Raw genomic sequence first — 13,999 nt, 5'->3', positions numbered from 1 at the left:
ATGTATGGCAAAAAAAACTAGAATAGGGGAGTTGAGTAATTTGCCAGTAAAACAGGCAATTACAGGGTTAATTATTGCTCATGTCTACAAATACAATTAATACTGAATTTTGTTTAAAAAATTAAAAGACTGAAAACATCTGGCTATTACTTAAATGACTTAGTATCAGATTAGAAACATGAACGGTGCTTATTTATACACACACACACACACACACACACACACATATATACACTTGTTAAAGAACTAGTACCTGCTCCAGTAAAGTACACTTAATTATAAGGAGTGGGAGAATATTTAGCTTGCTTAAAATTAAATACTTTGCTGGATTGGGACTTCTCAATTATTTCTATCTGATGGTGACTAATCCAGCAATACTCCAAAAGTTTATATGTAATTCTGAAGCTTCAGTAAGCCTGGTATTTCTTGTTCAGCTTCTACACATAGATTTACAGTATTCAGTCTTTTGCATATGTTAGGAAACAGTATGGGTATTAACAGAAAGTACCGCAAATTTATTTTTATTTCCTCAGCCAAGCCACAAATAAATGACTCTTGCAAACAAACCAAATACTATTTAGTAACGGCAATGCAAATGCCATGATCTTATTTTATTTGGATATAAAATATTCAAGAAAACGATTATTTGCTATGATACTCATTTTATCATCTTGGTAGAAAAGCAAGTCTGAGAAAAAAGTTCTCTTTCCTCTCTTCAAGGAGAACTCAATCTGTTTCTCAATGTTATTATTTTTTTTTTCATAGAACAGTTATCTATAAACACAAATACTGTGTCAGAATGCTTCCTCCTATTGGGCAAACAACTTCAAAATCTAATTTGTTTGTGTTATTGGCCTTACTAAATATTGGTCTTTGCAAGTCTGGTTCATACCATTTATGTTAAATATGCCAACATTCTGATTTTGCTCTGAAGTATTCCACAACAAGCTGATATTATACAATACAAACCCAAGAGCTAGACAATCCAGTTTACTGAGAGAACTTAGTGTATTTTGCTACTGATAAATCAATAAAACCATGTTGTAATCTACAAACTTCCATCTCTGTGAAGCAGCTATAAGTAAACTGTAAATGAACACACAGGTCAAAAACTAGGATACAGTGATTATGTTGACTCTGAAAACATTTGACTTTCATAGAACACATTTTAGTGTTTGAGAGAATGAAGTTTCAGCACTGCTTATATTTTCCTGAAAGACAGATGATAAATATTCAAATGATGATAAATATTTGTGTTCATATTGTAACTACCCATACTTTAAGAAAAGTATTGCACTGCAATCCACAATTTACAGAGGTTAAGTAAATGTAAATCATAGCTACACAAAGAAAACAAACACTTAGACTGTACGCTCAGTTTTGTGTTCTTCATCCATGTGAAAGTCCCTGCAGTCAGTGGACATCTTGGTTGTGCAAGGAATGCAGGAAAGACTTATCTGTAATTCTATTTTGGTTGGGATTTTTTTGCCTTTATTCTTCTAGGTGCACACTGCTCATGACTGATGCCAGGATAATGTTCAATCAGATGCTAAAGACCTCACTACTGCTTATGACACCCAAGATATCCATTAAATTGATATTCAACAACCTGCTGTGGCAGTATTGCAGACTATAATTTTTGGTATTGAAAACACAATATGATCTACTAAGGGCCATCCCCCAACAAAAAGATGACAGAAGACATTCACCCTCTGGACTTCAGAGAGAGCCTGGCAGCACCTTGGATGGGATTTGTAACAACGGCTATAAGGGAAGGGTGCTTCTAAACCAGCCAAAGAGTTTTTATGTTACTTAGTCAGAAGTTTCTTACTTATGCTATCACAAGCCTTCTCTTCTCTGAGCTGGGAAGCTATCAGTATTAGTGGCAGTTAGAATCTGCAGCTCCCTCCATCCCAGTCTTCAAGTGCTAACTGGATTGCAATATGGAACATGTAATTCAAAAACTGGAAAGCAAAGTGTCATCCAATTAAGATAATATAATTCAGTGCTGAATACACATTTCACTACAGCTTTGCAAAAGTGATGTATTTCCTTTTGAACAGCATGAATGGTACCTTAGGTAAACCAAGGTAAACAAGATCCACTTGGTGATACTGAAACACGGCATATCAAGAAAGGTTGAGAATATGCCATGACAGACTGAATTTGCTTAGATTTCAGTACTAGTTCAATAATTTATTTCCTCAAAACTGAGTGAATTTTACACTGATTTTACTCAATGTTGAATTTATCTGAAGTTGAGTACAACCTCACTGGCTTACTAAATGGTTTTATTGCAGCAAGTAGGTATCTCTATCAGACTTTTCAATTCATCATTTGACCAGGCATATTTGTGTAGTCTGAGGGGAATTTTTCTGAGAGAAGTCACTGGTGTTAGTGCAGAATTCCAAGTATTTAAATAAATTCTGTCCCTGCTATGTACTGTTTTCAGTTAGATCACACATGACTTCTTCAATACATTTCAATTAGTCTTAATTCCTCACTAAACCTAATTCCTTAAGCAGACCACTTCCAAGCCTATTACCCCTAAACCTGATAATTTCACACTGCCTGTTTTTGGTACCCTAGTTAATAGTAATATTTTCATATAAGACATGATATGCTTATTACTAGATTTTGCATTTCAGATTCTCTTATGTTCTTCTTCATGCCTTGCATGCCAAAGAAACTGTACATCAGCTCTGCTGCACTGCAGAATTCTTTGGGGTATGTGGTAGTTTTGCGTGTCTGGGAATCTTCCATCTGGCTAGTGTGGGTTTCCTAAACACTATAAAACCCCGCCTGTGGAGACTGTATATCTCTTATGGGCCCCATGGAGTTTATAATCTGCTTTTAATCATCGCACAAAGCAGCCAACACATCAGTCCTCATCAAGCAGTTTTTTCCACGTTGAATATCCTTTAATGACTTTTGATCCAGTTCTGAGAGCCCAGAATTATTGCTGATTTTCATTGGTATTCTGACAGCTACAAGAGTTTCCTCCCAGAACCCCTTCCATGCAAACTCTCATAACCATTGACTTCTACTGCTTGTTATGGTAAGCAACAGATTCATAGCACTTCGCTCTCACTTACTGGTCTTTTGAATGTAGCCACCAGCATCTATTTCATAGCAATCTAGGGGTGAGATCCTTAGGACAAATTAATGCAACTCAGTGCAACAGAGCTAAGCTAGTTTACTGTAACTAAGAAACTACCTCTATGTTTACATTCTTCAAGAAGTAACTAGAACTTCCTTTACATTTCAAAATGCCAGCATCAGTTAAGTTCCCTGTATGATATTAAAAGATTACCAACTATTCAATCACAGCAGAAATCCACAGTAGCAGACAATGTAGTGCTTTCATTAAAAGCAAAATCACTTTTAACACAAATCAGCAAAACTATTAATATCTATAAAGTTGTACTTCTCATTACCAGTAGTTAACATGATCTTCCATTCACCAGCATGCACTTTTGTAAGTTAAAATAATAATAGCAGTCTAGCATAGACAGGGGATTCTGAACATCTAAGTGTATCATCCTGATAAAATAAGAAATCAAATTATATTAATTCTTTCGAAGGAAGAAAACAAAAGACACGTATCTTTAAATTTAAAACAAAACCAGTCAAGTTATCTGACACTTGGTATTACATCCAAAACAAACAGCTCTAAGTCGGGGTGAATGTGCAACTTGTTTCCTTTGTGTAGCGCTTCTGCCTGCAATTTCTAATTAACTAGCTCCATTCTTATCGACAACAAGAGACTGAAAGCATACAAGCTACAATATAGACTTCAACTAAATATATGTAGGTATGATTTTAAAAGGGAGATAACTAGTTAACAACATTTGCATGTAGCAAAGAGGCTCTATTGGTATAATAAATCAGAACTGCTTGCTTTTAGCCTGCTCCCTGCATAGCTGTGCTGTACTGAATACAATCTGTACATTAAAGATACCATGTTTGCAGTTAAAAATCTCCAGGGACCTTAGACCTATACATAAAGATACTTATTTTACTCTTTTCTGAGACACTGACCTGTATCCTCATTTAAAAATGAACACTCCATCTTTATGTTATTAAATCTTTGTTTTGATCTATTAGTATTCACCAAAGTGCCATTTTACACAACCCTGCACTGAATAGGCAAGGCTGGAGGTAACCATCTGCAGCTTTAGAGGCTGCGTTTGAATTGATGAAAAGAGCTTTGTGTTTTCATTGCCAAGTTTGATTCTTCCAGTCATTAGACATTCCCCTCAGATCGCATCAATGAAGCGGACTCTCTTACACCCATGTGTTAAATTCTCTTCTCCTCATGGTTTCCTTTGCCAACTATACTCCAGAAAGACTACTGGGTCTTAGCCACATTCTTCTCACAGCTGTGTTAAAAAAGAGCATCAGAGCGTCTTTCCAAAATCCATATGTGTATCTGGTCAGTCCCCTGTCGGAAGGTCACCTCGCATTGTGGTGTGATTATTCAAATATTCATTCTTGTTCTTGAACTGCGCTGCTCCGATCATTCTGGGAGAGATTAGGCCCTCCAGTGAGCACTGGAGAATGTCCTGGACATCCATGTGAAATGCACAAGGCTCCTGTACTGGCAGGGCAGATTAGCTTAACTTGTAGCAGAAAGGGCCTCCAATCACTTACTAAATGCTCAGCCTTAATTTTTTCATTTTTATACTCTGGCAAATGCTGGTAAGAACTGTTTGTTTCTGCTGTCTTATTGATGGACTTATTTATCAGCATCAGCTAAAAAGCAAACCTATGTGAACAACTCTGATAACAGAGAAATTATATTCAGAAATGCTAGTGGGAAACCCGGGACCACTCACGTATGGGTGTGTTCCAACAACAATGAAAGCTAGGTGGCCAAACAGCACACTTTAGGAGGTAAAGCAAATCTACTTTATTAAAAACAGTGGGTTTTTTTATGTGAGAGGCAGTAATTTCTTTTACTAAAGCCACCTAACTATTTAGAAGACAGCTTAATTTTTTCTTGTATTCAAAATAGTGAGAAATTTTCTGCTTTATATTACTTCTGGATTTGCTTTGTTCACACTAAGAACTACCTTAAAGTGAACTGGGAGTATATTTAACACAATTTATGACTATTTTCATAACTGTATATTTTAGCATTGCACCATTACTGCATGGCTGTGCATTTACTTTTAGAGGACTACACAGAAATTCTACATGCATACCCTCCACTGCCATCTCCTGCATACAGCTATATGAGCGTGCAAAGGCTGTGTTCACAGACACAGAGCTGCACTTTCCTGAGCTAGAGGCATTAAACTATGAGAAAAGCCTCAGTAGATAAACTGCATTAAAATTCACTCCAGTTGCAATGTCATTGCAGAAAAATAGAACAATTCCTGGGAAAGAAAAAAAAAAAAAAAAAGCATAAAAAGTGGCCTCAACCTTTAGTGATAATTGGCTCATATTGATTTGCTACTACATTACGGCCTCCTCTGATCTCACTGACATTGGCAGCCACTCCTTGATCCCAGAGGTTCCAGTGGGAAGGGCAGTTTTAAAACACCTCCCTTCCCCTGCTGGCAGAGAAAATAATGAATTTGCCAGGTTTTCTGGCCACCTTCTCCAGGTCAGCCCACCTCCCTCATGAAGCCGTAGAAGCTGACTGCTGGCTTTGGCATGATGCACTTGTGAGGCTGTGGCACTGCGCCAACGCTCCTGGGGGTCCTATGCCTCTGTCCTTGCCCTTTGTGAACCTTAATGACACAGTGAAAATTAGAGTATAGTGACAGTTAAAATCTTAAGAGTCCCGCAGATTTCTACGATTTCCAAATGAAAATTTGGAAAAAAGGAAATTTGTGCTGTGTTATGTGTACATGAACATGTATTTATTAACATACACTGCACAGTTCAAACGTGTATTTGATTTATAAACTAGAATAATGCTTTCTTCAAAGTCTAATATATATCTTGTTAGTGTTTCAAAAACAAAATACATTCAAACAAATGCTACTAAATCTGTGCAACCACTCTCTGCCCATCACTATTTTGTTTCACACCACCCCTATCTGCTTGTCTGGGAAGAGCATGCATCCATCACACTGCAGCAAGCTGATGGGAGATGTTAACCCTTTTTCAGTGTCAACAGAATTTGACTACATCTAAGTTCAATATAAGCAGATTCCAACATATTCCCCTTCTGGCTCCCAGCTGCTGTTTCATGTGGGACAGGATCCAGAAATTTTTTAGATGCTTTGTGTCCTGATGACAGAGAGCCCAGGACCACTGTTTTCTGACTTGGATCTTGCACTTAGAAAGCAACAATTGCAAACAAGTACACCAACTAATGAAATTATGGCCAGAGAATCAATTAGCAAAGGCACAGTGAGCATTAATAAATTACATGATACAAAGATACAAAGCACACCCTTCTTCAACTTTAATTACTCTAATTATGTCCTTTTTTAGGGAACCTCATAACTGTTATACTCTTCTAATTTTTAACTGTAGTTACTTATTCAGATATTTTACTGAAAATCACCGAGAAACTATTCTGTATAGTCCCTAAGTGTGTCTCTCATGTCAGAATTAAATGTTACTTAGGTATTTACAAGAACAATAAGTCTGGTAAAGAGACATTTAAAAATCCTACTTACATGATAAACTTTAGCATCACATTTCCATTTACAATAAGCATGCTCTTATGACTGCTAATAATTAATACTGGTACAATTAATATCATGAAGCCTTTCAGCTGACAGGTTTATAAATTGCTAGTTCCTTTTTGAAATGTAGAGCATCCTGCATCTTGGAAATAAAAAGCAAAGCTAACAAATGAGTTCCTGCCTAATTGCCAAACACTGATTTGTATGAAGCAGTTGAGGCTACAAAGGAATTGGGAATTCTCAGCCCGGTTTCCCTGCTGATGAGTAAGAACTGTCTGTGTAGTTCTCCCAGAGGTGTCAGAGGAATCTCTATAGTGTCACACAAGGGTTCTTAGCTCAAAGTAAACACACTTTCCACAAACTCAGCTGCTTAATCTGTTTGCAGGTTGAATTATAAGATGGGGGTGGATGACTCTGGGTGCTGGGAAGACGCACAGAGCATTTCCACAGTTTCTTGGTAAAAAGGGCATGCTATTGTCATCAAAAGACTTCACCCAATTGTTTAATTTTGCTATAGGCTCAGTGGTCTGATCTTAGCAATAATGAAAACTAACCTAACCAAAAATTTCCCAAGTACTTGAGCATGTTAAATTGCATAAATTCTTTGCACTATAGCAGTGCATCAGTACAACTTTAGTTCAGGTTGTGTCTGTATTTCTGCTCCATGCACTCTGGCTACACAGGATTTAACAAGACTTCTCCAAAACAAAAACAATGCAAAAACCTTCACTTAAATGTAGATTGCCAGTAAGTGTTTATAAATAAAAAGAAATGCAACAGCAACTTTAAAATTATGCACTGTACAGGACTGCACAATCAATACACACTTTTAGGTGCTGTAGTTATTTTTCATAGCTTTATATTCAGCAAGCACATTTAATGCATCTTTTGAAGTTTCAAGTGCATCCAAGTATTGATATTAAAGACCTGAATAACTCTCAGTCACTGGAGGTTTTAAAGTGATGACTGAAAATAAGAATTTTCATATAAAGATTTAATGAAAAATACTAATATTAATTAATTTTTAGGTAGATACAAATACATTTTAAAAAAATATATATAATTTATATATTTTTAAGTAGGAGAATTAGAATGCTTTCTTACTTACTCAAGAACTCTCACTAGGTCCCTGCAATGTATTCTCAGCCAATTCCTAGCTGCTCTTGAAATATGCTGCAGACACTGAAGTTGAAGACAAATATAGACTGATGAGAAAATTTGCATCAGTTCAGCCTTGACAACCTTGGAAAGGTTTTTTGAGGCTGAGGAGAGGAATGCAGAGATAAGAAGTGCTGGACTGTGAGGAGGCACTGCCCACATATTTTCCTATTTCCAAGAAATAATTCTGTCAAAAACTTACATGCTAGTAATAACTATCAACACAATAAGGACTTCAGTAGAGATGAACTTTGAGAATTACACGATGGAAAAGAGGATATCATCTCTGCTCACCCACTCAAAGACTTCCTGCTTATTTCAGTGAGATTTTGGAGCCACTCCTAAACAAATCCATCAGCATTTCCTGTTGAATGAATCCTGCCCCGTATGTAACAGACAAGAAATCATGAGAGAGCTTTCAGATTCTACCATGCAGTTATAAAGGTAAATGCTCTCTTGTCATAGGAATGCCATGGGTGTAAACCATTCAGTGGGAATGGAAATAATTTCCCTGTGCACTGCATGTGCAGAAAGCAGTTTCTGTAACATGAATGACAGGCACAGTAATTGCCACAGCACTGGTAAAATCATCAGCTTCTCAGCTGTTAACAGGACAAAAAAAAAAAAAAAAAAGAAAGAATTTGGAATGAACTTTGTTCTGAGTAGCAACAAACTTTCATTCAAGAAAAAAATACCAGAAGAAATGATATTTGCTCTTGGTTTTCCATTGCAGTTTTTCCTGAAAGAAGGCAAGTGACTTACTTCTGAACCTTCTCATTGGCCTCCTTCAAAGCCTCCAAGGTCTTCTGAAGCTTCAGCTTGGTGTCCTGCTGCTCGGACTGAGCTTGTTGCAGCTGAACTGCCAGGTCCTCAAGCTGGCCATAGGTAACGGTCACAACATCCTGCCTGTCTTTCAGGCCACCTTCAGAAGTACTGAAACTACAGTGAAGCCAGTCCTTCAGGCTCACTCCTTGGGACAAAGGTTTGTGTAAACTGGGGAAACAAAAGCATACACTTCATTAGGTTTCAGCATAAGGCTGAGCTGCAAGAATACTATACTCAGTTTAATTAATATTATCACATATGGATCTACATGCCAAATAAGCTCTCTTATGTATAAATTATATATAGATATTATCTATATATACTGAAATAAGTTCTGCTTCAAAGATGATGGAAAACAGAAAGCACATTCTATTTCCACAAAGGTCTTCTAAATGTACGTAACAACTAGCAGATATTTTAAAAGCAAAAAAGCTATTACAGTATTTTTCAGCTGCAACATTTTCCCAACATTCCATGACCTGCAGGAATGAGTTGTTACTGTGATTTACATAAAATTGGATTAAGCAGCGTAAATTACTGCTACCATTAACTCATGTTGCCCAGCTCTTTCTTTCTTTTAGCAAGCAGACAGATTGACTACAGGGGGTTTATTTGAGAACTGTGGGTTTTTCAATATAATGAAAGGAATAAAAGTGCTACAATGTACAAACAAATAAGATAGAAGGATTATTCAGAAATATGAATCATTTGTGAATGCTAGCCAACACTAAAGCTATCAATAACTAAAGATGATAAGCAAAAAGAAGGACACTGGACAGGTAGGTTACATATAAGTCATGAGAAGAAATTCAAAAAGGAAGAATGAAGAAGACTGTATTGGGAAAAAATTGGAAACCTGTTAGATTGTGAATTATTTTCCAAGGAAGCAGCAGGTGCCACACTGACTGTGTTATTAAGGTACAAGGGCAGAAATCACACTAATAACTGATTCCTAGTGAAGAAGCCTGCACCTGAAGGCTCTTTGTGGAATTGCCAGTGATTTTTTCCCATCTCTTCATAGTTATATTTTTACGATGAATGGAAACAAAGTGGAAAATGACAATGGTAGTACAAGAAACTCACAGAGGACATTTATAACCGAAGTGATGGCAACAGAATATCATAATGAGCACTGTGTTTACATAAATAATGCAAGTAATTTCAAAACAACTTTACAGATATCAGAAGCTGTTGCTGTACTGATGAGTATGACCTGATATCATGCTTTTGGCTAATGACCATGCAAACATCAAAAAATATTTTTTGTGTGAATTTCTAGTAGCTGTACAGACTAATTGCACTATTTGAGACATTCTGCATGTCAGTATCCAGTATGCAACAGCATACTTTCTTCCTTCCCAGTTTATGAAGGTATTTGTACAGAAAACATCCTTCTTGCTGTCAATCCATAGATGAAAATCATATACAAACTAAAATATAATACACACGAATAAGCAAAATGTGAATAAGCTAATGGAAATCCAGAAGCTAAAAGGTCAGAGAGTTGGTATGTCATTACGTCTACTACCTGAGGTTGTCTGAAAATAAAGTGAAGAACCTTTTCAATTAAATGAAGACATATTGAAAATATAAATATTTATAAAGGGATATTAAAATCCCTAGAACAGACTCACTAAAAATAAAATTACTTTTACAGTTGCACATAAAATTTATTGACTGAAGTTCCACTACAGTTGAGCATTGATCACCATGGAAAAAATACAAAGATATGCAAATAATGCTGAAAGCTGGGTAATGAAAAACCACTGATGTCCACTTCTTAAACACCTGGCACAAGAACAAAATGAAAACAAATAAACAAACAAAAAAATTGCTGAGAGGGCAAATCCTTCAGTGAATATATGGATCCCTGGTTTAAAAAAAAGCAAAACAAAAAAACACTAAAAATCCGAATACTTTTGCTCCAACTGAGAGTTTTTGTTTGTTTGTTTGTTTTTTTCCTCATTCCAGAACATATGAAAAATTTAAAAAAAGAGCCTTTTATTTATATTCAAAATACTGTCTGTGTCTGGATGTGACTGGGCTCCTTCTGAAAGACTGGCTCTGAGCAATACAGCATGCAGTACACAGTTACACGTTTTAACTCTTAATGATTGCACCTGAGAGACCAATCAGTTCTGATATATACGTGTTTTGTAAGCCAGCATGGCACCATGGAAGATAATCTTCTAAACCTTTTTTTTCAAAAGCATAAAACTGTCAAATTTCAAGCATATGTACTTTGCTAAAATGCTTTTATTTAGTCCCTGTTGAAAATACTAATTTGAAATTCCTTCATTAATCTCCAGAGGATTATTTCTTAAAAAAAAATTGATGTTATGAATAAAAAATAAATGAGAGTTCTGTGCCTGGGGAATGGTTTACAAAAGCATTCAAACAGTTACTTGATTTAAGTAATTCACATTTTGATTATACAAAACCTTTTCGCTTACTCTGACATAACTGCTCTTATTCAAGCTTGGTCTGAGAGCTTCAATTAATGGGCTGCCTTTTCTGTGTCCAGGACGAAGAAAAAGTCAAACGTGATGCTGTCACTTACAGAACTCCAACAGATAACATGAGGTCCTCTCAAAGCCAGAGCAGCTTCAAGCCTGCTACAGATTGCACCAATTATAACTGTTCCCAAAGGGTCTTAAGATTGGCTGAAAGTCAACGGCATGAAGTGCTGCTCTTAAAACACTTCTCTCTTTTTGCCAGGCATACTTTTGCTGCAAGGTGAGAAATTATTTTCCACCTGAAGCAGTTACTGAATAACACATAGAAACCTTCTATCTAAAGGAAAAAATAAAAAAATAAAATTAAAAAAAAAAAAAAAAAAAAGAAACCAAACATGCCCAATTCATCCTCTCCTTCCCCCTCATCCCCAGTGATAAACATCTCTAGTGTTCCCAAGCACATGCAGGTCTGACCTGTGGTGTTTTCACCACAAATATCTCTGATGCTCAGGTTCTGTAGACCCCTCAGCAGCCAGCCCACACTCAGGTTGGCTTGGAAGAGGTCTATTCATCCTGCAGCAAGCTTCCAAGGGTTGGGCAGCATGGAAATCCGGGAAATATCACCTCTGAGGTACTCATGGGAAACAATGCAATAAGACAAGGTTTAAAAAGCCTGTAACACCTAGAAGAACTTTGACATTTTGCTGTAAAGCAGAGGATATACAATGACCAAGTTTGCATAACACATGAGTCAGGAGCCTGACAGCTGGTAGACAGGTAAGTAGATGGCATTGCCCTACCATAGACAAATATTTTATTAGCCTTTCTTCCTCTGCAATTAAAAGAGTTAAGAGTACTGTTTTCTCCCCACTGCAATCACCTAAACATCTTTCACTAGCTTAACCGATGGCACCAGCTTTGTTAGCACAGACCATGTTGTGCATGTTATATACAATGCAGACTGTATTTTGTGCATTCTTATGACCCATCACAGTGTCACTGTCTCATCTCAAGCATGAGATCAGGCATCCTCTTTATATTACGTCCTGTCACCAAACTCCAGAATAAGCACTTGTAGGACAGAGCCCATTACTGATGTTCTTCCCTTGTTTGCTGTTGATATATCCTTAGGGCTTTACAGGATAATATTTCAACAAATTAGCACTGATCATGCTTGCCCATGCCACCAAAATTAATTACACGTGAATCTGGATCCAAGGACAACAGTAGTCTGAGTTTCATCCTTCTCTCCCGAAATCATCTAGAGATACCTGTGACCTGTACAAGGGTCCAAATAATGAAGCTGCTGCATGATGAAGTATGTGCTTGTTATCTGATGATCACCCATCTTAGACCTTCCATTTTTTAACAAATACAAATCAAAGGCTACTAACAAACACATTGTGCTTCCTTGGATCTCAGTCTTTTCATCATTAAGTAAAAGCAATTGCATTAACTACCTTTGCAAGGCGTTCTGAGCTTCATGGCTGAAAAGAGACTTGTCATGAAACCTAAGTCAGATGTAGCACAGTTTGAATTCAAGAAAAACTAAATCCAGTACAGTTTGATTTTAGGAAAAGCTAGATCTTCTGATGACAGATGAGAACTACTGGTGATAGGTGGATAGTCGGACTGCATGATCTTGCAGCCTTTTTCCTATGATTCTATGACTATCTCTGATTGATTAATGAATGTTTGGCAGATGATAACTTAGCATTAGCTTTTTTTGCACTTACATCAACTCTCAAACAGAATGCATCTGAGTTTACAGAAGAGACTTGGATAGGTTCTATGCTTTACTCTTGAATATTACTTGATACATGTTAACATGAATTACACAACACCAAGATTTCACAACATATCTATACTAATTACAAGACACACATCCACAGGCTATAATTTTCTTTCCACAAATTAGGGGATTGTGTTTTCAACACAATAGCAGTCATCTACTATCTACATGGATCTACTATCTACAATAGTAAATACTCCTCAGAGTTTTATTCAGCTATATATTATTCCTACAATCAAGCTTGCCATAAAATGCTCCCATCCTGTTTTGACAGGGAATTAGCTGAATTAGTATATTTTAGCCAAGCTAAAATTCACTGAGAGAGACTATCCATCCGTGAAGCCTAAGATCAATGTGAAATTAATCTGAAATTTTATAAATAATAGCATTTTGTATAGTGCTTACTTTACCATACTACAAGTTTCAAGAAAGAATTTTGCTATCTTTATCTGCTCTTCATTGCCAATTTATATGCTTTGGCCATTCTTAAATATTTGCTAATAGCTTTAGTTAACAAAATAACTTTAACATTGTATTTGTAATACTGTAGTTATTCCCCACAGTAATAGATTGTTTAGGTAACACTGCAAATACAGAGGGAACCTTATCTATTAATCGAAGACAGAACTGGCATCAAGTCATCAGGAGTGACCTCAGTATTTGAATATAAAGGACATTTAAGATGATGCCAAAAGTTCCACGCTTCAGAGCATGCTGCAGAACCCTGACCACTTTCCTGGCAAGTGCTCACCCCATGGCCACGATGCACTGGGCCTGGAGGTGGGCAGGGAAGCCCCACAGACATAAGCTGCTTTCACCCTCTCAACTCCTGGGCACTCCAGCAGCTGCTGGAGGCTGCTCCACAACACAGGTGACTGAAGAGGCGTGCAAATGGTGGTGCAAATCCAGCAGTGCAGGATGGAATCCAGCAAGGAAATGGCCTGTGTCAGGGATTTGTACACAACCTTGGTGGAACAGGGAAGGAGGATCATGGCCTAACACCCCATTGGAGTAGTTTGCCTTTCATGCTTTGAGTTTGTTTTTGATCACATCAGTTTTAAGAACGGTCTACATTTTTTCCAAAGCTGAATGTAATTAAGAAAGCAGTAACTGAGCTTTTG

The 13,999-nt window shown here is 36.9% G+C and overlaps 1 protein-coding gene across 7 annotated transcripts in view; it reads right to left on the bottom strand.

Moving 5' to 3' along the window:
- The window catches only part of MIPOL1 (mirror-image polydactyly 1), a 168,445-nt gene that overhangs the window by 16,338 nt on the left and 138,108 nt on the right, over nucleotides 1–13,999 (bottom strand). For all 7 annotated transcript variants that reach the window (XM_015865035.2, XM_015865033.1, XM_015865030.1 and 4 more), the window contains one exon: nucleotides 8,568–8,798. In XM_015865035.2, the coding sequence (XP_015720521.1) occupies nucleotides 8,568–8,798 (231 nt within the window). The remainder of the gene's footprint in view (nucleotides 1–8,567; nucleotides 8,799–13,999) is intronic.

Source organism: Coturnix japonica, chromosome 5 (assembly GCF_001577835.2).
Source record: "Coturnix japonica isolate 7356 chromosome 5, Coturnix japonica 2.1, whole genome shotgun sequence".
Taxonomy (NCBI): domain Eukaryota; kingdom Metazoa; phylum Chordata; class Aves; order Galliformes; family Phasianidae; genus Coturnix; species Coturnix japonica.
Note: the sequence above shows the minus strand (reverse complement) of the source record. Positions and strands in the feature narration are given on the sequence as shown.